The sequence below is a fragment of the Mauremys reevesii genome, linkage group 1 (genome assembly GCF_016161935.1).
Source record: "Mauremys reevesii isolate NIE-2019 linkage group 1, ASM1616193v1, whole genome shotgun sequence".
Lineage (NCBI taxonomy): Eukaryota > Metazoa > Chordata > Testudines > Geoemydidae > Mauremys > Mauremys reevesii.
Genome location: NC_052623.1, coordinates 253,811,343 through 253,836,908, shown reverse-complemented (window position 1 = coordinate 253,836,908; position 25,566 = coordinate 253,811,343). Strand labels below are relative to the sequence as shown.

The window sequence follows — 25,566 nt, the reverse complement described above, 5'->3', positions numbered from 1 at the left end:
TTAACCCTAGCTTGCTTTACCCCATGTTTGATTGCGATTGTTCGCCGCCTGGCCACGCACGTTACCTATCAACAGGTGATGACATTATACCGCCCAGTAGAAAAGGAAGAATGGGGACCTAACGGCCCTTAGATTATGAGAAAACTCAGTCAAATGTTTGTTGAGTATTCTCAAAGGGGGGGAACTGTTGGAAAGTTTGGAAAACTAAGTAGGCCTAATGAACCAGATAGGAGAAGGAACGCGTAATAGTAAGGGATGCATAACAACCTGTGTCAGCTTTTTGCTTATCAGCTTATTTGGCTCGCAAGTATATCCAGCTGCGTTCCCATATATGTGTCCAAATATATAGAACAAAGGGTCAACAACTGTCTCTCGTTACCCCTTCAGAATGATAAATGTATCCTCAATAGATGTATCTTGCTTCCTTCTTTAAATTGATATATGTATCCTGTGTACCCAATTAAGCTTTAATTGGCCCTTATGAATGCATTTACAGGTTCGATGGGTCAGCAAAATGACATAAAAGGATGTAAACTAAGTTGTTTGTTTCGGGTTATAAAAGAAGGCCGCTTGGCCATGAAAGGTGTGTCTCTTTCTCTGGCACTAGCCGAGAGGAGCACCCGCTCAGCTGACCGATCAATAAAGAAAGTGGTACTCGTCTTCCTGTCTCCGTGCCTCCTTGGTGTAATTAGGTAAGCTCCGGGGGGAAACGAGCCCTATTTGGCTAACAACATTGTTGCCAAATCTCATGAGTTTCACAATATTTACTCTTTTTCTTGAAGCACCAACTCTTGCAGCTGAGATTCTTAGCTTTCTTTTCTTTCTTTTTTTAAAACAAGTTTCTAATCCTCAAGATTGTGGAGAAAAGCGTGAAAAGGTGACTTGCATGAACCTTAGAAACTAAGGCAACAAAAGGAACCCAAAACTATTTATTACTTATTATGGAATCCCTGTTGCATGGAGGTTTTTAGGAACAGGTTAGACAGACACCTGGCAGGTATGATCCAGGTTTATGAGCCTACATTAGTGCAGGGGGCTGGATTTGATAACCTCTCAAAGGTCTCTTCCAGAGTCACATTTCTATGACTCTATTATTTCTACAAAAGCGACAAAGAATCCTGTGGCACCTTATAGACTAACAGACGTTCTGCAGCATGAGCTTTCGTGGGTGAATACCCACTTCTTCAGATGCAAGAGGGTTATAAAAGAAGATTGTTCTTTTTTGTTTGTTTTATTTCTTGATTGTTGTTTTATTTCTACAAATCTCATTATTACTAAACCAGTCTAGTGATTTTTGGGGGCTTGGCTCATTGTTTTTGACCCCTGGGGGTTGGCAATACTGGACTGAGCACTAGCTGCGGGTCTGTCTGGTTTTCCCCGGGGCTCTGGGAAAACCTGTGCTCTCAGGAGTCCTCCCGCCATTCAGGGAAGAAGCAGCTCCCTGACAAGACTACATTTCCCATCATCCCTCATCCCCCCCCCCCTCCAAGGGGATCGCTACAAACTCGTCGCCTTCTTGAAAAACGTGGCGCCGCGATTTCACGGCGAGGCAGTGACCACACGGAAAGCCCCGCGCGCTGGGGGCCTCGGTAGCCCGACACCCGTTGGACGCGTGAGGAGCGGGAGTGAAAAGCGGCCCGGTTCGGCACTGTGCGTCCTACGGAAATGGCGGATGGTCCCTAAAGAGCAGCTGGGCTGCAGGGCCGGGAGCGAGCGGCCTGAGCCATGAATGCTCCAGGCGGGGGCTGGGACGGGGCCTGCGGGGGCGTCCGGCTCCTCCTGGACCTGTGAGTGGCTCGGACCGCGCCCCCCCCCCCCGGCGCCTGTTGTACCTCCCACCCCCTCACTGCCCCTGGACCCGTGTCAGATCCCCTTATTGCCCTTGCCCCCCCGCTGCGTTATACCCTCCCCTCTTACTGCCCCCGCGTGTTATACCCTCCCCTCTTATTGCCCCCGCTGCGTTATACCCTCCCCTCTTACTGCCCCCGCTGCGTTATACCCTCCCCTCTTACTGCCCCGCGTGTTATACCCTCCCCTCTTATTGCCCCCGCTGCGTTATACCCTCCCCTCTTACTGCCCCCGCTGCGTTATACCCTCCTCTCTTATTGCCCCCCGCGTGTTATACTCTCCCCCTTATTACCTCCTGCGTGTTATAACCACCCCCAGCTCTTATTGCCCCTCCCCTGCTTGTTGTACCTCCCACCTCCTCACTGCCCTGGACCTGTGTGTCATATCCCCCTTATTACCCTGCCCCGCCCCGCTGGGTTATACTCTCCTCCCCATATTGCTCTCTGTGTGTTATAACCACCCCCAGCTCTTATTGCCCCTCCCCTGCCTGTTATACCTCCCACCCCCTCACTGCTCCTGGACCCATGTGTCATATCCCCCTTATTGCCCTTGGGCCCCCTGCACGTTATACCCTCCTCCCCTTATTGTCCCCTGTGTGTTATACCTTCCTCCCCTTAATCCCCGCTTATTGACCCCCATGCTATAACCCCCCAGCCTCTTCATGTCCCCTGCACTTTATACCCCCAGACCCTTAATGCTCTCCTGCATGTTATAACTACCCCCAGTTCTTACTGCCCCAGAACTCCTGCATGTTATACCTTGCCTAGCCCCTTATTGCCCTCTCCCATGTTATATTCCTCAGCCCTTATTGTCTCCCACTGATCTAGCATTGTCCACACCCAGGCTTAGGTCAATTTAACTGTGTTGCTTGGGGGGGTGGATTTTCATACCCCAGAGCGACAGTTATATCAACCTAGTTTCCCAGTGTAGACTAACCCTTAGTTACATACCATACTGCAAGCATAACTGGATAAGGTGATAGCAATAAATCAGTTTACATATTTTTTCTTAATACATCTGTTTGCAAGAGCCAATCGCACAGCTCTTCATACAATTCCCTTTCTTACATGGTAAAACTACCAATGCCAGATCTGCATTATATCTAACAGTGGCTTCATAGAATGTCAGGGTTGGAAGGGACCTCAGGAGGTCATCTAGTCCAACCCCCTGCTCAAAGCAGGACCAATCCCCAGACAGATTTTTGCCTCAGATCCCTAAATGGCCCCCTCAAGGATTGAGCTCACAATCCTGGGTTTAGAAGGCCAATGCTAAAACCACTGAGCTATCCCTCCCCCCCCAGCAGTAATTTTCCACTTCACCTTTGGCCTAGCCATAGAGCCTTATGGGACTCTCAGTTTGGTCAACTTTCTGAGTGAACAACATAGCATAACATCTTGCACTTGCTCAATATGTTAGCATCATTACCAGTTCAGCATACTGAGCACTGGTCTACTCTAGAATTTGCCAGTACAGTAATGTTTCTTAGGGGTGTGATATATATATATATATATATTTGTCCTGGTAAAAACCTAATGTAGATACAGTTATACCATCAAAAAAGTGTTTTTTGCTGGTATATTATATTTTGTTTGGGGAATTGATATAAGCAATACTAGCAAAAGCACAGTCTTGCGGGTATAAGCTATGTCCATGCTATGAGGACTTGCTGGTACAGCTCTTCCAACAAGGCCTGTCTAGTATAGGCAAAGGCTTAGGCCTGGTCTATGCTACACAGTTTTGTTGGCAAAAGGCAGATTTTTTTTGTCAAAACAGCAGAGGTGTACACACTACAATGCTCCTCCTGCTGACAAAACTCTCCTGCTTTGCCGACAAAAGAAAACCACCTCGACAAGAGGCATAGAGCTTTTTGCAGCAAAGTCAGATCGACGAAGCATCAGTGTAAATGCTGCGTTCGTTACGCTGCAGTAACTGACCTCCAGGAGATATCTCACAATACCCACTGTGACCCCTCTGCTCACTGTTTTGAACTCTGCTGCCCTGCATCCAGCTACATGGGCATGCGCCCCTCCCATTTCAAAAACCCCAGGAAGTTCTGAATCGTGGAAAGCTCACACAGGCAGGGCAGACTGCTGTTACAGGGGTTGGGGGGGAAGACTGCTGTGCAGTGCATAGCTGGGTAGGGAGGCAGGGGCTAATGTCAGGGTTTCCCCCTCCCACTGCCCGTGTACTGATCTCTGCTGAGCTGGGATGGGGGACGGGAACACCAGCTATCTGTGCACCAGCTTCTGCCTCAGGATTGGTTATTTCTGGTTGCAGTCTGAACTTAAAGAGACAGCTTGCCGACACAGTCACTCTCCCCCAACATACACACACTGTCTTTCTCTCTCACATACACCCCCCCTCTACAGTCTCTCAGCTTCCCCCAGCTCACACAGACTCTGTTTCTCTCTCTCTACCTCTCTCTCACACATACATGCACACACTCACTTCAGTGGGCTTCTTGTGTTATTGTTCAGTTTTATTACCCAGTGCTACTTTAAAAAGTGTTTTAAAATGTGTTACTTTTGGTGCACAGAGCAATCAGTGCAAGGTTCATAGCATGGTGCAAACAAATAATAACAGGCTCAGCACACTACAGCCACACACATTACTGTGGCTCAGTGTTAATATGCTCTGTTAAGGCATCCCCCAGCCACATAGTGCCCCCCAGTTGGATTCCTCTGGCCTGGCTTCAGAATAGACACTTACTACAGTGACAGGAAGGGTTCTCCCATTGCTGTAGGAAATCCATCTCTCTGAGAGGCAGTAGCTATATCGGTGGAAGAATTCTTCAGTTTATGTACCACTGTGTACATTAGGACTTAGGTCAACTTAACTACATCACTCAAGGGTATCGATTTTTTTTTCCTCCAGGCTGTTCCTGGAGCTCCACTATTCCCTGCACCAGCATAGATTGTTGATTCAGTAGACCTTGATGTTCATAATAAAGAAAGACCACTGCTCGGTTTGGTGGCGAAGGCTTGGCTAGGTTTATTGTCAACAAAGCACCATCTCAGCATCCCATATAGCAGGGTTATGAGTATGCTAACACTTGTATGCTAGTGATAAGGTATCAGCTCAAATCAACATAGCATTATCCCTTAGGAGGAATAGCTTTGTATTAGCCTATTATTCTCCTGTTAAGTGTTGATACAAACAAGTTATATATTGCATTCCAGATGTTATTAGTTACCATCCTTGTACGTGATAATTTGAACAAAATCTCATCAATTATTCCAGTAGTTCTCAAGCTTATTTGATCGTGGCCCCCTTCTTTGTGCCTTTAGTAGTTTACGTCTCCCCGGTCCCCCCCCCCCCCCCCCCGCATCTGGCCAACAGCCGTTGCTCTCTGGCCATCCAGCTCTGAATGAGTGCAGTAAGCTTTCCCTCTTTTCCCTGCCCCCGCAAGCTTCCCATGTTCCCCCAGAATACATTCCTTGCCACCCATTTTGAAAGCCTCTGCATTATCCTGTCATTCCAGTCTTATCTTACAAAGGGTCTGTGTGTTTCTGTACCATCCTCTTAGGAATGTATTTGTGCTTACCTGATCAATTACCATTCTCTTAGGAATGTAGTCATGTGGTTAGCTGGTACCTAGTGCTGTTATTCTAAAAAGGCCTGCTTTGGTTATATTTTTAATCATTTCTAGGGCCCCAGCAAGATGTATAGGTTGAAGTAATTTTCTAGTGTAGATCAGCTTTGCCCACAGGTATGTGTCTATCTGCATATGCTTGCACAGTCTTTGAGTCAACTCTGCTGGCACACTATAGACTCCCTTTACCAGACTCATTACATTAGTTAATGAGTTTTATTTAAAGTGTTCTGAAGATGAAAAATGCTGTAGAAATGTTGGGTATTACTACTGGCCACATCTAGTAAAAAAAAATCTTTGCCATTGGCAGCTCTGACTACTGTCATCATGCTCCCTCCCAGTCTAGGGAAAGAGGGCTCCGTGTCCTACAGCATGAATGATTCAGAAATGTGGAAGATTAAACATTTAAAGATTATAATGAAAGGTGTTTCATGATTCAGAGTTTGAGACTTTTGCTTCCTTTTCATGTTGTTTATATCTTTTTAAACTGTCATCTAAAGGACTCAGGATAAAAGATCAAAATGTTTTCCTATATGAAAACAATTAAAAAAAACATGTCCATGTTGCTCACTTTTTGTTTCTGGTAAGATTTCAGATGTAGATTGGCCCCTGCTCTCAGCACAGCCCACACCTTGTTGCCTCCAAGAACCATACACATTGCAATTGTATTCCTCCCTTCTTCAAATAATCCAGTCTCCTTCAAAGAAGCTTTTCCCCCATCCTATTATTGTAGCTGATATTTTACAAAACATGCAAGAAGAGCATTGGAGTGCATCATGTCATTGTGTATAACAAGACTACAGGCCTCAGCTATACAAATACTTCAGGGGAATTAGGCTATATTTATATTGGTGTACGTGGGAGCAGAATTTGGCCTTATTTGTTTACATCTTACGCTAAATATCTGCAAAGGCTTTGTTCATCAGTTCTCTTGTTAAGTAGCATCAGTGCCCAGCAAGTCCTACTGACCTTTGTCTAAAATTTCATATTTTGCACACCTTTTATGGTGCAGTACAAATTAAATATGGATAGAAATTGTAATATGCTGCTTCAGATGTGTTTATTTGAATATGCAGCATCTAGAAGGACTACTTAATGTGTGTATATTTAATTGTGTATTCTCAAATTTCTGCCACCTGATTATGCAACTGTCACATCAGAACAGAGCCAGTGAGATTTGCTTGTATGCAAAGGGTTTATAATGAAGCCCAGTTTTTTTGTTGTTGTTCAGTTTGTTAAGAAAATTAAGTGCAGAAAACTACATTAATTTAGCTTTGCAAAAATCAATTTGCCCTTGTGCAAGACAATATTTTTAATGAGGAGGTAAAATATCTTTTATTATTTATTATTTTATTTATTATAACTTTTTCCTTAGTTTAGGGAGCATGAGGAGATTTTAATGTTGGAGCTGGGAATTTTCATGAAAGCTGAGTTAATATGGTCTCATTAAGGCTTCGGTCCTGTAAACACTTAAGACCCTATTCTACAGTTACTCCTGAGGGTATTCTGCGCCAAATCATTACAAATTCTGCGCACAATATTTTACAAATCTGCAAAATTTTATTTGTCAGATGAATGTGGAGGCTCCAGCATGGCATGGAGGAGCACAGGCCACTAGCTGCACAGAGATGGGAGATCACTGCGTAGCTCCCCCCGGGACACAGACTCAGCGGTGAGGCTGCACACAACCCTGACACACAAGGACCAGGCCTGCCCCGGAAACACTCCAGGGCCCTGTCCCATTCCGTCCTCCCCAACCTAGTCGGGGCTAGCAGCTGAGCCCAGTGCAGGGTAAGAGCCACCAGACGGGTCTTTCCCAGCCCCGCCCCCTACCCCACAGTGCTTTACCTCTCTGGATACCTGAAACGTACTGTTGGGGAGGGTCATATGACCGCTCTTATGCCTTCCCTTTGCTTCCCTGTCAGAAAGTCATTTTTCTGCAGGGAAGCAAAGAAATCTTCAGGGGACATAAATTCTGCACATGTGCAGTGGTGCAGAATTCCATCAGAAGTATACAGTGAGCTCTATCTGTACGTCTACACTACAAATAAAAGCCTGCAACTGGTCCATGTCAGCTGACTCAGGCTCGTTGGGCTTGGGCTAAGGGACTGTTTAATTTCAATGTAAACATTCAGGCTTGGGCTGGAGCCTGGGTTCGAGCTGGAGCCGAGGATCTAGGACCCTGCAAGGTAGGAGGGTTCTAGAGCTTAGACAGCAGCCTGAGCTGCAACGACTACCCCACAGCTAAACAGCCCCTTTGCTCATGACCCACTAGCCCGAGTCAGCTGACACAGGCCAGCCATGGGTTCTTAATTGCCGTGTAGACATACCCTCCATCGTCAGACTCTTAGAGCCAGGGATCTTCACAGGTGCTGGGGGCTGTCTGTGTGGAGCTTGTTGTCGGTTTAAAACCTTAAAAAGGTGATTGTTTACTCAGTGGCGGCTCCAGGCACCAGTGCTCCAAGCGTGTGCCTGGGGCGGCAAGCTGCGGGGGGCGGCCTGCTGGTCCCTGCGAGGGCGGCAGTCAGGCAGCCTTCAGTGGCTTGCCTGCGGGAGGTCCGCTGGTCCCACGGATTCGGCGGCAATTCAGCAGCGGGTACGCCGAAGCCGCGGGACCAGCGAACCTCCCACAGGCAAGTCGCCGAATCTGCGGGACTGGGGACGTAGAACTGCCCCTGTGTTTACTCATGCATTAATGAGTCTGAGGTAAGGTGTCTGAGTTAATTCAAGTGAATTTCATAGCCTGAAAGCCATGGAGCCTGAAGTCTTCTATTAATCCATAGAACAGGAATAGGTAATAGCAGAGCATTTTCCTCTCCATGGTCCTATCTATGTTCCTCACTCCTGATCAGGGTAATATTGTCTCTCACTGTTGATGTCCCGTTGAATCCTTAGCTTATCCGTAGTGATATTTGTGTTGTGGAAAAATTTACCCCGTGTTGTGTTTGGATCAGAACAGCCTGAGGCTCCTTTATTACAAGCATGCAGGAAGAGACAACCAGCCTGGCTGCTCTGCCCCCAAAAGGAACACAGGAGCTTATATAGCTCAAAGGCAACATTAAATCAAGCCCACTTCCTTATTAATATTTTTCCCTTATTAGGAATACAGAAAAAACAAGCTTTCCTGTTTATTAACAGGTTGTTCTTTTGCAGTTAATGGCTTTCCTAACATTTGCTGTTGCAACTCCATGTTTCTTAAGATTGGCTGTTGCAAATACTTTACTTCGCAATTTTCCTCACTCTCTCCTTCTGCCCTTTGACCACATATACAGTTTTCTTGACCACAGTTTAGGCCTACTCTTATTTTTCCTTTACATTTGTAATGTGGACAATTGTTCAATGGTAACCAGACTGTAATCACCAAAAAACTATTAGAAGGTGACTTTTGATCACTGCTACTAGCAACGTGGGCTTGATAGCAATTGATGACCTAAAGGTGACCTAAGGTATTCCATTTCCACTTTTGGCGTTACCAGACTGCTTGGAAAGAGGCAACAGAGTCTACAGAGGAATGAATATAGGGATAAAAATCAAGTACCTGTGAGTTCTTTCTAACCCTGGCTCTGATTCCAAATGATAACAGGATTTCCTCACTGTTGATGTTAGTAAATATGTTGCCTTGTCATTTCATGTCCTTAGGCATTTGTCCTGCATAGCAACAATGGGTATATAATTGCACTGAACATGTATACTTGTCTTGCCAGGGGCACTGATTACTTGTTTGAGACTGAAGATTGACTTGACAACAAAGTTTTTGGATAATGTTCACTGAATTTTGAAAATTCTATATTTAAACGTATCATTCTGTTTCCAAGGAAACGTATTGTTTATTGTGCCTAGATATCACATTTTGTGTTACGGGAGCTGGCCATTTCCAGGGAGTCAGGGACTAGCCTACCTGTGACAGGCTCCGCTAAGGAAAATGAGCCAACCCAGATCCACCTGTCAGGAGTTAATTACCTAGGTGGCTGGGCTGCAGTTAATTAGCTATAGAACACCAGGGCCTCATAGAGACTTATGAGGGCTCAGGCAGGGAGCTCCACAATACTTGGAGAGGAAGCTCCTGAGGAAAGAGACTTGTCAGGAGAGCTGGTTAGAGAGCTCAGCAGAAAAGGGAATCTAGGAGAGGTGTTGCTGGGGCAGGGAGCAGATTCCAAAATACGCCACTCCAGAGAATAGCTGCAATAGTTTGACCCCTGCAGGGACGCTGAGACAAGTGAAGGAACCCTTCCCCTGGTGATGGCAGTAGGCCTGACTCCAGAAGGGGTGTCCCAATAAAGAGGTGAAGAGCCTGGGCAGAAGAGACAGGTGAACTTAGACGAGGAATACAGACTAATATTAACTTGCTCCTTCCAGCTAGGATGCTGGGTCTGAAGACTTGCTTGCATGTATGTTGGGCCTTGGATTAAATAAATTACATCCCTGAAGGGGCACTGTTCACTACAGACAGGCCTAATTGAATTGTGTTTTAGAAGCCTGGCTGGAATGGTGCAAGAAGAGATGGGGGAGCAGAACAGTTGAAAAAATGTAACAAGGGATTTTATAGGTTCTCAGTGTTAGCCAAATAGGCTCGTTCCCCCTGGAGCGTTTCCAATTACCCCAAGGAGGCACGGAGAGACAGGGGGACGGCTACCACATTCTTTATTCAATCAGCTGAGTGGGTGTCTTTCTCGGCTCGTGCCTGAGAAGGAGCACACTATACAGGCACGAAGCATGTTCTTTTATACCTACGAACAAACGACTTAGCGTGTCAAATTCTGCTAACCTATACATTCTTTACATTTGTGTCTGGTAGAAATTAGGGACCACCTGTTCGCCTCCCCCCTTTCTTTACATCCTCTCCCATGGGCAGGCACATTTGTTTAACTCATTCCCATTTTTGGTATACAATATATATATATATATCTTGTGTCCATGTAATTTTGGACGGGGGTAGCAACTGGAAAAACAAGCGGGGAAAATGACAAATGCCTGAGGATATATTTGGCTTAAGCACATATCTGGCCTTATTTGGCTTAAGCATATATCTGGCCCTTTTGTCTAACATCAGGTCATTGCAGGAAAATGAGGGGAAAGGTTAATGTTTTCCTTCAGAAAGTTGGGCTGGGACAGAATTTTACACACACACACACACTCACTCACTCTCTCTCTCTTCTTCCCCCCCCCTCCCCCCCATCAGCTTTGGTTGTTGCCATGTTTATTCCTGAGCCATCCAAGTTTGTTTGGAAACAAAATACGAAGGAGGGGCAAATAAGTATATGTCACATGTAGGCGATGTGTATCCAAAAAGCCACAACTCTTATCTTACTGATCATAACCACTGTTAGAAGAAGCATTAGACAGCAACTCAGTGGAAGTAACAGTAAGAAATTAGCTAAGAGGAGAAGATACTTGAATTTTTGCAACCTCTCCATACAGAATAATAGTATTTTCACTCTTTATTAAGAAGTTTATGAAAACATGGCAATTACTGTATGTATTATTGTACCAGAGCTCCCCTCACTCCAAAAGAGCAGAGCAAATTGGCTATTAAAGAGATAGGGGAGAGAGAAAAATTAGAGATAATAATGAAGTCATGGTAACCATATTCTCTGTGAAACTCCAAACTGTGTTTTTGTCTTTGTGGTGTTCCTCTTAGCTGAAGTAGAACACAACTATCCCTGTAAAACACTTCAATTACAAAAAACAAATAAAGAAACTAGTATTTAGAAGGATAGAGCCCAAGGGAAGATCAGGAATTTGAAGAATGTACAGGATAGAATAAGGTGGTGATGTGCTGCCAAAATTTTTAACAAGGGTGAAGGAATATAGATAGTACAAGATGGAGCCTGATATAAAAATAAGGAGGAAGGTGGTTGTTAGATAAAATTGGTTATAATTAGCTTTGCTCTTGTTAGGCAAATTAAAGTTGTTTTTATAAGATTAAAGGGAGCAAGGTTTGTAGGCTTGTAATCACTGAGAGAGGATGTATCAGAGAGAAGTGGAACACTGATTCATACATAGGTAGAGAATATGAAAGGAGGATTTGAACAATGAGTTTTCACTTTGAGGGCCCATTTGACTGCCAAGACAATGAGACACCTCCTAAATGATGTGGTAGGTCCTCCTCCTAGCTTTGCTGTTAGTAACTAACAGTAAAAACCTTATAGACTTATCTTATTATCTTATATAGTAAAAATCTTAAATGAATCAAACTGTATCATAGAATCTCTATGGATAGAAATTCCATGGTTGAATAATGAGTATAGCAGAAGGAATATACTACCAACTATCTGACCAGGATGGTGATTGTGAAATGCTCACAGAGATTAGAGATGTTACAAAAATAAAAAAATCAAAAGCAGTGGGGGATTTCAACCATACCCATATTGACTGGCTGCATGTCACCTCAGGACAGGATGCAGAGACAAATTTCTAGACACCATAAATGACTGCTTCTTGGAGCAACTAGTCCTGGACTTCACCAGGGGAGAGGCAATTCTTGATTTACCCCTAAACGGAACACAGGATCTGGTCCAAGAGGTGAAAATATCTGAACCGGCTTGATAATAGCAATCATAATGTAATTAAATTTAACATCCTTGTTGGGGAGGAAATACCCAAGAAGTCCACCACAGTTGCGTTTAACTTCAAAAAGGGGAACTACACAAAAAGACTATGAGTCGTGCAAGCATCCAAGTTTATTTGCTCAAATACTGGAGAATAAAATATTAATTTGTAGGGCTGTGGCGTGATTAAAAAAAATTAATTGCGCAATTAAAAAAAATTAATCGCGCTGTTAAACAACAATAGAATACCATTTCTTTTAAATATTTCTGGATGTTTACTACATTTTCAAATATATTAATTTCAATTACAACACAGAATACAAAGTGTACAGTGCTCACTTTATATTTATTTTTATTACAAATATTTGCACTGTAAAAAACAAAAACAAAATATTTTTCAATTCACCTAATACAAGTACTGTAGTGCAATCTCTTTATCATGAAAGTTGAACGTACAAATGTAGAATTATGTACAAAAAAACCTGCATTCAAAAATAAAACAATGTAAAACTTTAGCGCCTACAAGTCCACTCAGTCCTACTTCTTGGTCAGCCAATCACTCAGACAAACAAGGTTGGTTGCAATTTGAAGGAGATAATGCTGCCTGCTTCTTGATTACAATGTCACCTGAAAGTGAGAACAGGTGTTTGCATGGCACTATTGTAGCTGGCGTCGCAAGATACTTACATGCCAGATGCGCTAAAGATTCATATGTCCCTTCATGCTTCAACCACCATTCCAGAGGACATGCGTCCATGCTGATGATGGGTTCTGCTCAATAACAATCCAAAGCAGTGCGGACTGATGCATGTTCATTTTCATCATCTGAGATAGATGCCATCAGTAGAAGATTGATTTTCTTTTTTGATGGTTCAGGTTCTGTAGTTTCCACATGGAAATGTAGCTCTTTTAAGACTTCTGAAAGCATGCTGCATACCTGTCAGATTTTGAAAGGCACTTCAGATTCTTAAACCTTGGGTTGAGTGCTGTAGCTATTTTTAGAAATCTCACATTGGTACCTTTTTTGCGTTTGTCAAATCTGCTGTGAAAGTGTTCTTAAAACAAACGTGCTGGGTCATCATCCAAGACTGCTGTAACATCAAATGTATGCAGAGTGCAGGTAAAACAGAGCAGGAGACATATAATTCTCCCCGCCAAGGTGTACAGTCACAAATTTAATTGACGCATTATTTTTTTAACGAGCATCATCAGCATGGAAGCATGTCCTCTGGAATGGTGGCCGAAGCATGAAGGGACATGCAAGTGTTTAGCATATCTGGCATGTAAATGCCTTGCAATGCCGGCTACAAAAGTGCCATGCGAATTCCTGTTCTCACTTTCAGGTGACATTGTAAATAAGGGTATGTCTACACTACAAAATTAGGTCGAATTTATAGAAGTTGATTTTTTAGGAAGCGATTTTATACAATCAATTGTGTGCGTCCTCACTAAGCGCATTAAGTCACATTAAGTCGGCGGAGTGTGTCCACAGTACCGAGGCTAGCATCGACTTTCGGAGCATTGCACTGTGGGTAGCTATCCCACAGTTCCCGCACTCTCCACCACCCATTGGAATTCTGGGTTGAGCTCCCACTGCCTGATGGGGCAAAAACATTGTCATGGGTGGTTTGCGGTACATGTCGTCAGTCGCCCTTCCCTCCATGAGAGCAACAGCAGACAATCATTTCGCACCTTTTTTCTGCGCAGACACCATGCCACGGCAAGCGTGCAACCTGCTCAGCTCAGCCACCGCTGTTGTGTCCTGGGTGCTGCTGGCAGCAGACGGCACAATAGGGCTGAAAACCATCGTCACGCTTCCGCTGCCACTCTGCTCTCCTGCTCTGGCAGCTGAAGATATAATAGGGCTGCAAATCATCCTCATCGAGTGACCACTTCCGCTGCCACTCTGCTCTCCTGCTCTGGCAGCAGACGGTGAAGTAGGGCTGCAAACCATCGTCACGCTTCCGCTGCCACCTGCAGATGCTGTACCGCTGCAAGCATGGAGCCCGCTCAGGTCACTGCAGCAGTTATGAGCACTGTAAACACCTCGTGCATTATCCTGCAGTATATGCAGCACCAGAACCTGCAAAAGCAGGCAAGGAGGCGATGGCAGCACGTTGACGAAAGTGATGAGGACATGGACACAGATTTCTCTCAAAGCACGGCCCCTGGAAATTTGGACATTATGGTGGTAATGGGGCAGGTTCATGCCGTGGAATGCCGATTCTGGGCCCAGGAAACAAGCACAGACTGGTGGGACCGCATAGTGTTGCAGGTCTGGGATGATTGCCAGTGGCTGCGAAACTTTTGCATGCATAAGGACACTTTCATGGAACTTTGTGACTTGCTTTCCCCTGCCCTGAAGCGCACAGGCACCAAGATGAGAGCAGCCCTCACATTTGAGAAGTGAGTGGTGATAGCCCTCTGGAAGCTTGCAACGCCAGACAGCTACTGGTCAGTCGGGAATCAATTTGGAGTGGGCAAATCTACTGTGGGGGCTGCTGTGATCCCAGTAGCCAACGTGATCACTGAGCTGCTGCCATCAAGGGTAATGACTCTGGGAAATGTGCAGGTCATAGTGGATGGCTTTGCTGCAATGGGATTCCCTAACTGTGGTGGGGCGATAGACGGAACCCATATCCATACCTTGGGACCAGAGCACCAAGCCAGTGAGTACATAAACTGAAAGGGGTACTTTTCAGTGGTGCTGCAAGCACTGGTGGATCACAAGGGACGTCTCACCAACATCAGCATGGGATGGCTGGGAAAGGTACATGACGCTCGCATCCTCAGTAACTCTGGTCTGCGTGAACGGCTGCAGCAAGGGACTTACTTTCCAGACCAGAAAATAACCACTGGGGATGTTGAAATGCCTATAGTTATCCTTGGGGACCCAGCCTACCCCTTGTTGTGGAAAAATTCACCCACGCATCATTTTTGATCAGAGACTCAGCCTGAGGCCCGTTTATTGATTACACACCAACACGCTGGGGGCAGCAGCTATTGGAACTGCTCCCCCGAAGCAAAGCATACAGGAGCTTTTAAAGCTTGAAACCACAGACAAATTACACATACCTGAGTAATAATTACCTTATTTGGAATACATTGCAAAATCAGTACAAGTCAAGAGTTAGGGTCTTTTTGGTACTTTCCAGCACCCTTTTGCAACCTTGCCTTGTATGCATGTAATTGAGTTAGGGTCTCCTTGGTACTTTCCAGCATTCTGTCACCACCTTGCCTTTTATGGGGCGCAATTACACAATTGTCTTCTACCGGGTACAGTTACACAATGGGGGTAGTTACACAAGTGGTATAGGGGAAATCATGAATTACATTTAGTTTAGATAATTGCTTCATGCTCTAGGTTATTTTATTGCTTCATGCAAGCGGTTATTGTATTTTAAAAGCAGTAGACACATTGCAAATTGTTCTTGTTTCAGGGGTTTCCACCGTCTTCCCTCTGCCCCTCCCCCCTCTGTGGCTTAACCCTTGACCGCCGTTGTCAGGTAGCACAACACTTAGCTTAGCTCAGGTTTTGGGCCTGCTAGCTGCAAGGCAGGCCTAGACCAAGCAAGTAGAAGCCTGGTATTAGGACCAGCTTAATTTTTCCTCCACACCCTTAATGCCATGGCTCATGAAGCCATACACAGGCACCCTGGATAGTAGTCAGGAGCTGTTCAACTATAGGCTGAGCAAGTGCAGAATGGTGGTCGAATGTGCTTTTGGACATTTAAAGGGTCGCTGGCGCAGTTTACTGACTCGGTTAGACCTCAGCAAAACCAATATTCCTATCGTTATTACTGCTTGTTGTGTGCGCCACAGTATCTGTGAGAGTAAGGGGGAGACGTTTGTGGCGGGGTGGGAGGTTGAGGCTAATCACCTGGCCGCTAATTATGCGCAGCCCGGCACCAGGGCGGTTAGAAGAGCACAGCAGGGCATGCTGCGCATGAGAGAAGCTTTGAAAGCCAGTTTCATGACTGCCCAGGCTACAGTGTGAAAGTTCTGTTTGTTTCTCCTTGATGAAAACCTGCCCCCTTGGTTAACGCTACTTCCCTGTAAGCCAGGCCTGCACAACATATGGTCCCCGGGTCGCATGTGGCCCATGTGGGCTCACTGTGCGGCCCGCGGGGGGTGAGTAGGCAAGCGGTGGGGTGGAGCAAGCCAACGGCTGGCCGGCAGGTGAGCGGGGTGGTGAAGAGGCCAGTGGCAGGGGGGCAGGTGAGCTGGTGGTGGGGGAGGGGGACTGAGGATGCAAGCGGGTGGCGGGGGGTGAGGAGGCGAGCCAGGGGGGTGGAGGGATGACGAGGCAAGCAGACGGGCAGTGGCAGGGGGCCAGGTGAGCTGGCGGCAGGGGAGGGGGGGCTGAGGAGGCGAGCAGGCGGCGGGGGGTGAGGAGGCGAGCCGGGGAGGGGGAGCAATGATGAGCCGAGCGAGTGGGCAGTGGCGGTGAGGCTTTATACTTGGGAGGGTTGAGGAGGCGAGCGGCAACTTGGTGGCTGGAGGGGGGCATCCATTTTCAGTATTTTAATTTTTGTTACTGTGTTGTACTTAAAGTACTGTACAGGATCTTTTCGGGGGAATAAGGCAAAACACCACATTTATTAGTACTACATGTAATAATCAACACTATCATATGCATATGATATATATCACACTCATGCACTCACATACACACACACAAACACACTCCATCTTGCTGTTGTTACCAACGAATTGCTCCCCTTAACTTCACTGGCCAGGTGAGTTAGATGGGGGAGGTGTGGAGCTGGGCTTCTGCCGATCTGGATCAATGCTCCGATGTTGAAAAGACGAAACCCAGGGTTTTCTGCAAGACACCTCACTTTAATAGCAGCTTCCCTCTTATGCAAATCTCCCAGATTCAAAATCTGGGACTGGGTCCGTTGGTACTTTTTGCTGCTTTTCTCTGCGCTGGGGGTTGTCTCAATGCTGCAAAGAGGGTGTTCCCAAGAGAAGGTGCTTGCTTCTAACCCTCTAGGCTGTCAGTATGTCTGCTCTTCTCTAGTCAGCCCACTTGACAAGTTTGATTGTCCTTGGTCTGGCTCCCGTCCCCTCTCCAAGAGTTGCAGCTGTCTGGAGGTGCCTGCCTTCCACGCCTTCCTCATTCACACCTCATTCATTCAACAGGGCAATTGATTACAAAGTGGGGGAAAGATCTTATTCTACTTCTAGCAAAAAGACATTTTTCTTTTACCTTAATTATACTACCTTAGGGGCCTGCTATAACATATTACCAAGGTTCAATACAAAGTCATATAAAAGTTATACAAAAATGCATAATGCAGAGATTTATCTACAACTGCATTGATTGACTGCTGTGTGCAGTAATATAGTGACCCCTGGGTCTTTGAATGAGGCTTTATACTTTGGGGGAGGGCGAGGGGGTGAGCGGAAAGTCAGGGGCGAGCAGGTGGGCAAGTGGTGGGTGAGCAAAGAGGCGAGCAGTGAGCCAGCAGAAGGGGCGGGCATGGGGGTTTCTGGCAGGGGAGGGAGGAGGTGAAAGGAGGCGAGTGGTAAGTGGGGGACTGACTAGGAGGGACGCAGCAAGCCAGCGGGGGGCTAGGCGGTGAAGAGGGGTGTGATGGTGGGGCCGAGCTGGGAGGGGGTGGGTCCTACTTTACTGCTGTGATCTGGTCATCCTATGCATGCCGTTTCTTTCCCCCTCTACAGGCTTCCACACACAGTCAGTGCCTTGCTAGTGTGCCATGTGCTGTGAGATCTCTCTTCTCTTTGTGTGTGACTGTGAGTGTTTCCTTTGTGTGTGAATTTATTCAACAAAATCTTGAGCTTCATAATGTATACCATGAGTGAAAAGAAAAAGAAAAATAGAATCAGAGCACAGAGTTTTCAACACTGAATGGACGAATAAATACTTACGTACTGTTTTCAAAGACAAAATACTGTGCCTCATGTGTCGTGAAACATTAGCCGTTCCGAAAGAATACAACCTTCAGCGGCACTTTGAAACTAAACATCCCAATCTCGCCAAATTAAACCCAAATGAAAAAATAAAGCAGCCAGTTTAGCGAAAAACCTTAGTGGAGAACAGCAAATTTTCAAGAAAGTGAGCACTGAGAATGATATGGTTACCCTAAACTAAACTTTCAAATTTCTAAGGAAATTGCTGCTGCTGGGAAATGTTTCACAGAAGGTGAGTTTTTAAAAAAGTTTATGTTGATTGCTGTATCTGAGTTATGTCCAGAAAAGAGGGGAATATTTGAGAATGTCAGTCTATCACGCATGACTGTACAGAGAAGAATAGCTGACATTTCTACCAATCTAAGTGATCAGTTAAAGCAGTGAGTCAGTGAATTCTGCTTTTGCTCCCTAGCTATGGATGAAAGCACTTATTTAAAAGACACCACCCAACTTCTTATTTTTATTAGAGGTATTGATAAAAACTTTGAAATTACTGAAGAACTTGCTGGCATGTGCTCCATGACAGGTCACACAACCGGAAAAGAAATCTTCAGTGAAGTGATAAAGTGCACGAATGATAAGTCAAGATTAGATTTCACAAACTTGGTGGCCATTTGTACCGATGGTGCTCCAGCTATGTGCGGAAAAAATGTTGGAGCAGTTACTCTTCTTGAAGAATTTATTGGGGACAAATAACCAAACATCACTGCATTATACACCAGCAGGTTTTGTGTAGCAAAGTCTTAAAATTTGAGCATGTAATGTAAGTGGTAGTTTCCATTGTAAACTACATCCGTTCTAGAGGACTAAAACATAAGACATTTTCAGTCTTTCTTGAAAGGGTAGACGCCGAGTGCAGTGACTTAATCTACCATACGGAAGTGAGGTGGTTGAGTTGAGGAAGAGTGCTCCAGCGTTTCGTTGCTTTGAAAGAGGAGGTAGCAAAATTCCTAGAACATGGGTCCATAAAATTCCCAGAGCTTGAAAATGAGTCCAGGAATCAAGATATTTTTTTCTTTTGTGATATGACAGCACACCTGAATGATCTCAACATTCAACTTCAGGGGAAAAATCAACTTATATTTCAAACGTGTGCAGCAGTGAAAGCTTTCAAAATGAAACTGAAACTTTTCAGAAGTCAGCTGTCAAAAGGTGAAATGTGTCACTTTCTCACTTGTGCACAGTGTATCCCTCAGCACAAACACCCCGAGTTAGGAGAAATATACGCAAAGCACATTAATCTTTTGATTGAAGAATTTGACAGAAGACTTACTTTGTCTAAAGAAGAAGACATCCAGTTGAAGTTGATTGAAGATCCCTTTTCTGTGGATCCAGAGGAAGTGCCACTAGATTTGCAGTTTGAAGTTCAATAACTTCCATGTTCGGCAGCTTACCGAAATAAGCACAGAGAAAGCAGCCTGCGCGACTTCTACAAAAGTCTGGATGATGAAAAATACAAGAATCTTATCGAAGTTGCACTGAAAATGGTCAGCACTTACATATGTGAACAAACATTTTCCATCATGAACATGAATAAAAACAAGCAATGTTCTTCTCTGACTGACAACCATTTGGAAGACATTATGAAAATATCCACTTCAAATATGACCCCCGAATACGACAAGCTTGTTGCCGAAAAGAGATGTACTGTCCGGGAAAACAGTTTCTCCACTTGCCTGTTGTGCGCTATCTTCAACCTCCTCCTCCTCATGTGATTCTGGGACTCCATGGTCACCTCTGCTGATGAGCTCTGCATGGTCACTTGTGCTGATCAGCTTGCCATGCTGGCCAAACAGGAAATAAAATTCAAAAGTTCACGGGGCTTTTCCTGTCTACCTGGCCAGTGCATCTGAGTTGAGAGTGCTGTCCGGAGCGGTTACAATGGAGCACTCTGGGATAGCTCCCGGAGGCCAATACCGTCGAACTGTGTCCACACTACCCCCAAATTCGACCCGGTGATGTTGATTTTAGCGCTAATCCCCTCGTTGGGGAGGAGTACCGAAATCGATTTTAAGTCCCCTTTAAGTTGACAAAAATGGCTTCGTCGTGTGGACGGGTGCAGGGTTAAATTGCTCTAACACTGCTAAATTCGACCTAAACTTGTAGTGTAGACCAGGGCTTAGAAGCAGTCAGCAGTATCTCCTGTCAATGTAAACAAACTTGTTTGTCTTAGCAATTGGCAGAATCAGTAGGATTGAGTGGACTTGTAGGCGCTAAAGTTTTACACTGTTTTGTTTTTGAATGCAGTTATGCAACAAAAAAATCTACATTTTTAAGTTGCACTTTCACAATAAGGTAATAAGGTAATAATTGGAGATATACCAATCTCGTAGAACTGGAAGGGACCTCGAAAGGTCATCGAGTCCAAGAGATTTTACTTCATTACTTGATTGAGGTGAATTGAAAAATACTATTTGTTTGTTTATCATTTTTACCGTACATATTTGTAACAAAAAATAAATATAAAGTGAGCATTGAGCACTTTGTATTCTGTGTTGTAATTGAAATCAATATTGAAAATGTAGAAAAACATCCAAAAATATTTAATAAATTTTAATTGGTATTCTATTGTTGCGTGATTAATTTTTCGAGTTAATCGTGTGAGTTAACTGTGATTAATTGATAGCCCTATTGATTTGTAATACTTTGTCAGTGGATGTCAAATATTTTGATTTCATTAGTTACTACTGTATTATGTTGTAATGGCTGATGTTGCATGTCTGAGTTAATGACTCAAGACTGTCGAAATAACAGGCTCAATTGGAATTTTTTAATCTAAAATTATCAATCAGAGATTAATACACCATTATACAGAAATAATAGAGTCACTGCTGTCAGACTAAGAGCTGGATGTGTGTCACCTGCTTCTGGAAGGGACTCTGTTTTCATTCCCCCAACTAAGTTTCCATACCAGTATCGTTATATAGGGGTTCCAACAAAGGAAACCTCATTGCCAAGAATATTCTTCCAGAAACATATATTGTGATGTTCTTTCTATACATTCTCAGTTTACCTGATTTGTGTGAAGGCATGATTTGTATTTACAGCTGAGAGGACTAACAATTCTTCGAGATAATCTCTCTCAGTGGGTCCTTGTTACCCCACAGTCATTCTTCCTTGTTGATTCCCCAACAGAAAACATCTGCTGTAACAATCATCCCTTATTAGTTTCCCAAGGCTATATATGCGCATAGTGTCTGGGCCTTAGAATTCATACGTACTCTTTGTTGAAGATAAAGATTCTAAAGAATAGTTAATATATAAATGAATCAAATATACAGAAAGAAAGAACTAATAAAGCATTAATATTTACTAACAGGTACTAACATTGGAGAACCAGGAACTCCTAATAATAGCTCTTCTTCCTTCCCCATCCTCCCCCATATTCTTATGCTTCCACCTGTGACAAGTTTGTTCTTCAGATTCTTATCTATGAAATGGGGGTATTGACTTTGACTTCATGGTGTGCTGTCATTACTGAGTTGATCTGGTTGAAAATCTTTGTTGAAACAGTTTTGTTGCTGATTGGCCAGCAGCTAAACATTTTCTGGGAGCATGTTGATTTTGTCAGAATTGTAGACAGTAAATTAAGGGCTTTGATAGGGTTGAAACATTTAATTTTATCATTTCAACTTTTGGTAATCATAATAATCAAAATGGTAAAGTTGAAACAATGCTTTGATAAGATCAAAACAAATATTTCAAAATAGTTCATTAACAACTCTGAGATTTTTACTTTTTGGCTCAATTTGGCAATAAATGAAATTTCAAATTCTCAGAATTTCATGCAGGATGGAAATTCCATTTTAAAAAAAAATATTTTTTTTTTGGCCAGTTAGATTCATCCCTGGTTTACAGTGACACACTGGACCGGAGAGGAGGAGTTGTGGTGATGCAAGTTGCTTACAACCTCTACTCCTCTACTGGGGTCTGCAGTCACCTGTTACATTCCAAGCATTGGGTGCTGCTAGCTCTGGAGGCGGGCATGGCCAAGATGTCCCAGAGACGTGCTAAATCTACACATGCCTAGACAGCCTCTGCTGAAGGGATTCCTAAAGGGCCTTGACTGCAATTCAAAATAGCCTCTGGGAAAGTTGGTGTGCAAATGCTGCCTGAACCGAACCAGGTGTGAAGCACTCCCTGAGATGTAGGCCATGTGCTTGAAAGTCTCCCCCTCCATCTGCAAAATGAGGTTTTGTACAGTTTCATGTACAGTTGATCTGGAACAGCATCACTGAAATACTCCCTCTGGACACCATTCTAAAGGTATCTGGATAAGTGTCATCTTCTTGTTTTCTCTATGTGAGGGGATTGTTTTAAGAGAATTTTCCAGAAGATCCATCCCATTTGGAGACTCTTATCTTGCTGCATGTTTGAACTAAACTTGTCTTATTTAAAAGAGGGAGAAGTGATCCTGCCAAAATATAGGAGCATTCTGGGATTTAAAGCCTTCCTGGTTTAAAACACTATTGAATTTTGCGCACTTGTAGCGGAATTAAATACTCAAGTGTACATTTATTAATAAAGATGTGTTACACATTTTTGGATGTGATTGTTCTCTGGTCCTTCTATTCCAAGTAAGTATTTACTGGTGTGAATGTATGGGATTAATTTGCACAAGCACCATTATTCCTCATCCAGCACTATTTCATAGATGTTTCAAAAAGCAAAATATAAGTCTACTCTGATTAAGACATGGATCTGGAGCAAGGTAAATTCATAAGTATTTGAGAAACCATGAAATTTATAACAGTTGTTGGGGATTTTCTAAACTCTGCATCCAGCACCCATGCACAAAACCCCAAGACTCTGTCTCGCAGGCCCAAGCGAGTTGGCTTGGCATAAGCAATAGGCCTAGCATTAAGTTAGCTTAGCATAAGTAACAATAGGCTACTATAGACCAAGTGGAAAATGTGTAATAGTATGACATGGCGTAATTAAAAAGGCCTAAAGAAAAGAGGAACTACCACCAACTGATAATTGTGTATCTTGGTCTCATATTATAGTGTGATAGCAATGGAAAATTTTGGTCTTGTACAATTGAAACCGCACGTAGGGGGGCACAAGGGGCACTTGGGAAACAAAGCTTATTGTACAAGACATCTAACTGCAATTATATTAAGCAATTTAGTAAACAATAAGATACGCAAGATAGGTTAGCGCAAGAAAGGAAAATTGATGAAATCTGAAGCCCCTAGAGAATAACAGGAAAAACCCTAGAAGGCAATCGGGTCCAAAGCGCGGCCCCCGGGGATTCTGATAGGTCTGCTATTAAGAATATACCTAATAAGGATAATAAGATTTGTAATGTGTGATGATGCTTTGCGGTTTTTGTCCTTATAAGCTGGAAGCCATAACAAGTTGCTTAAGGCGGCCAGACCCCATGCTGGGGGATCTGTCGACCTTCCCTGTATGCATACTTGAATAAAGGTGCCTCAGTGAGTCTGACCCATAAATCAAAGGCGTGGTCCATTTTTCTACGACAATTTGAGGGCTCGTCCGGGATCCACAGATGACATCCCTGGATCAGAGGACCGCGGGCAGTTCCCTTCCAACCCCAGGGCCCATCTGAGAGGTAAGAGACCTTTTGAAATCTCTGCTGCTAGGGGCTTGGGAGAGGACTGGCCCGTAGGCTCTGGCTGGGGTAAGTCACAAGCTGGATCCTACCTTGGGACAAAGTCGGACTCACTTGACGCCCTTATCTTGGCCTCAGATGCCCCGAGGCAGTTTCAGGGGTAGCCTCAGTGCCCCGAGGCAGTGTACATTTCAGGGGTAGCCTCAGTGCCCCGAGGCAGTTTTACGTTTCAGGGGCTGTCTCAGGAATCAGGTTGAGTGTCCGGCTCAACCCCGGGCTGAGCTCCGTCTCGGCCCGGTGTTTCGGGTGTGCCGGCAGCCCCTCGGACCGCGCTCTTTGGGTCCGGAGAAAACTGATCGCCTATTAGAGCTGGGCGTTCGGCGTCCCGGAGCCACTAGGTTGGGAGGGACCAGGGGTAGTTTCGCCCTGGCGGCTGTGCCAGGAAACGTGCCTGTGTGAGTGAGGCCGTGCGGCCTGTGCGTGTGTATAAGGCCGAGCGGCCGGAGTGCGTCGGCTGTGGAAAGACGCCCCAGACCCTCTGTGAAGCAATAGCTAATGACCGGAGGTGTTCTGAAAGCAAGCTCCACAACCCGTTTGCAGAGAGATTGAAAAGCTTCCCTGACTGGCAGGCTTTGGTAAGTGGCTAACCAGTCAGGGTGCTTGTGTGTTCCCTATCCTGTTGTCCCTTACCCCTCCATATCCCCATGGCCCTGTGACTGCTCTTTGAGCACTGCCTTGTAAAAGGCCGCAGAGTCCCTTTTGTCCCCCCCCCCGGAGCCATAAGCTCCCTTCCCTTCCTCGGAGAGGAGGGAAGCCCCAGGAAACCGTACCGTCAGCTCAAAGGCTACTGCAGCACTGTTGGCTTGAAGGCTGGTGCCCAGGGCTGGAGAGGGATGTATGGGGACCACGGGTTGTTCTGTCAGCCCGCCCCCCCCTTGTCCGCCTTCCTGCAGGTTTGCTAGAAGGAAAATGCCTGGGAACCTGCTCCCTTGTGTTCCTGCCATGAAACAAGGGCAGGCCGAGTTGGGCCATTAGTGTAGAACTGTGGTAACCCCCGAGTTAGCGTCCTGGTGTGATTGGCTTGAGTGACGTGTGCTGTGGTGAGAATGGGGGCCAAGGGATCCAAAATCCTGCCGGTCCCACCCAAAGGCACTCCTGCTGCTTATATGTACATACATTATAGTAAACACAGTAAATCTCTCAAAACAGAAAGCTATTGTGAGACGTGGGTGGTGGGAAAGGTAGGGAGCGGTGAATTTACAACATAGAGAAAAGTGTCTCAAACAGGACGTGTTGATATTGTTACTAGTACAAATATGCCCTACAGTGTGCTGCCTTCAGATTAAGAACAACCAGCTGCAAGGACAAACTGTTTCTTCAGGCATGAATAATAATTCTGAGAAGTATGCATCACGAATAATGCCCCCTTCGCACTTCTATCTAATGGAAAAGGACTATATCAAGAGCAACATCCATTATATTTTCAGGCCTCTAAGTGGGCATTGCAGAGTAGAAGTTTTTTTTTTAAAAAAAGCTGTAAAAAGATTCCTTTTAATGTTTTAAATTAGTGCTGTCAAGAGATTAAAAAAATTAATCACAATTGTGCGATTAAAAAAATTAATCCTGATTAATCATGTGATTAATCGCACTGTTGAACAATAATAGAATACAATTTATTTAAATATTTTGGATGTTTTCTACATTTTCAAATATATTGATTTCAATTATAACACAGAATACAAAGTGTACAGTGCTCACTTTATATGTATTTTGATTAAAAATATTTGCACTATAAAAAACAAAAGAAATAGTATTTTTCAATTCAACTAATAGAAGTGCTGTAGTGCAATCTCTTTATCATGAAATTTAAATTTATAAGTGTAGAATTATGTGCAAAAAATATCTGCATTTAAAAATCAAACAATGCAAAACTTTAGAGCCTACAATGTTAGAGCCACTCAATCCTATTTCTTGTCCAGCCAATCGCTCAGACAAAAAAAAGTTTGTTTACATTTGCAGGAGATAATGCTGCCCACTTCTTGTGCACAATGTCACTTGAAAGTGAG

General features: G+C 44.5%; 1 protein-coding gene across 3 annotated transcripts in view; it reads left to right on the top strand.

The window, feature by feature from the left end:
- The first annotated feature begins 1,514 nt into the window (after positions 1 to 1,514).
- AMN1 (antagonist of mitotic exit network 1 homolog) overlaps positions 1,515 to 25,566 on the top strand; it is a 70,906-nt gene continuing 46,854 nt past the window's right edge. For 2 of the 3 annotated variants that reach the window (XM_039520917.1, XM_039520919.1), the window contains exon 1: positions 1,515 to 1,787. In XM_039520917.1, the coding sequence (XP_039376851.1) occupies positions 1,726 to 1,787 (62 nt within the window). In that variant the 5' untranslated portion in view covers positions 1,515 to 1,725. Of the gene's footprint in view, positions 1,788 to 11,943; positions 11,963 to 25,566 lie in introns of those variants that run through there. The other variant, XM_039520918.1, reaches the window with a different exon arrangement.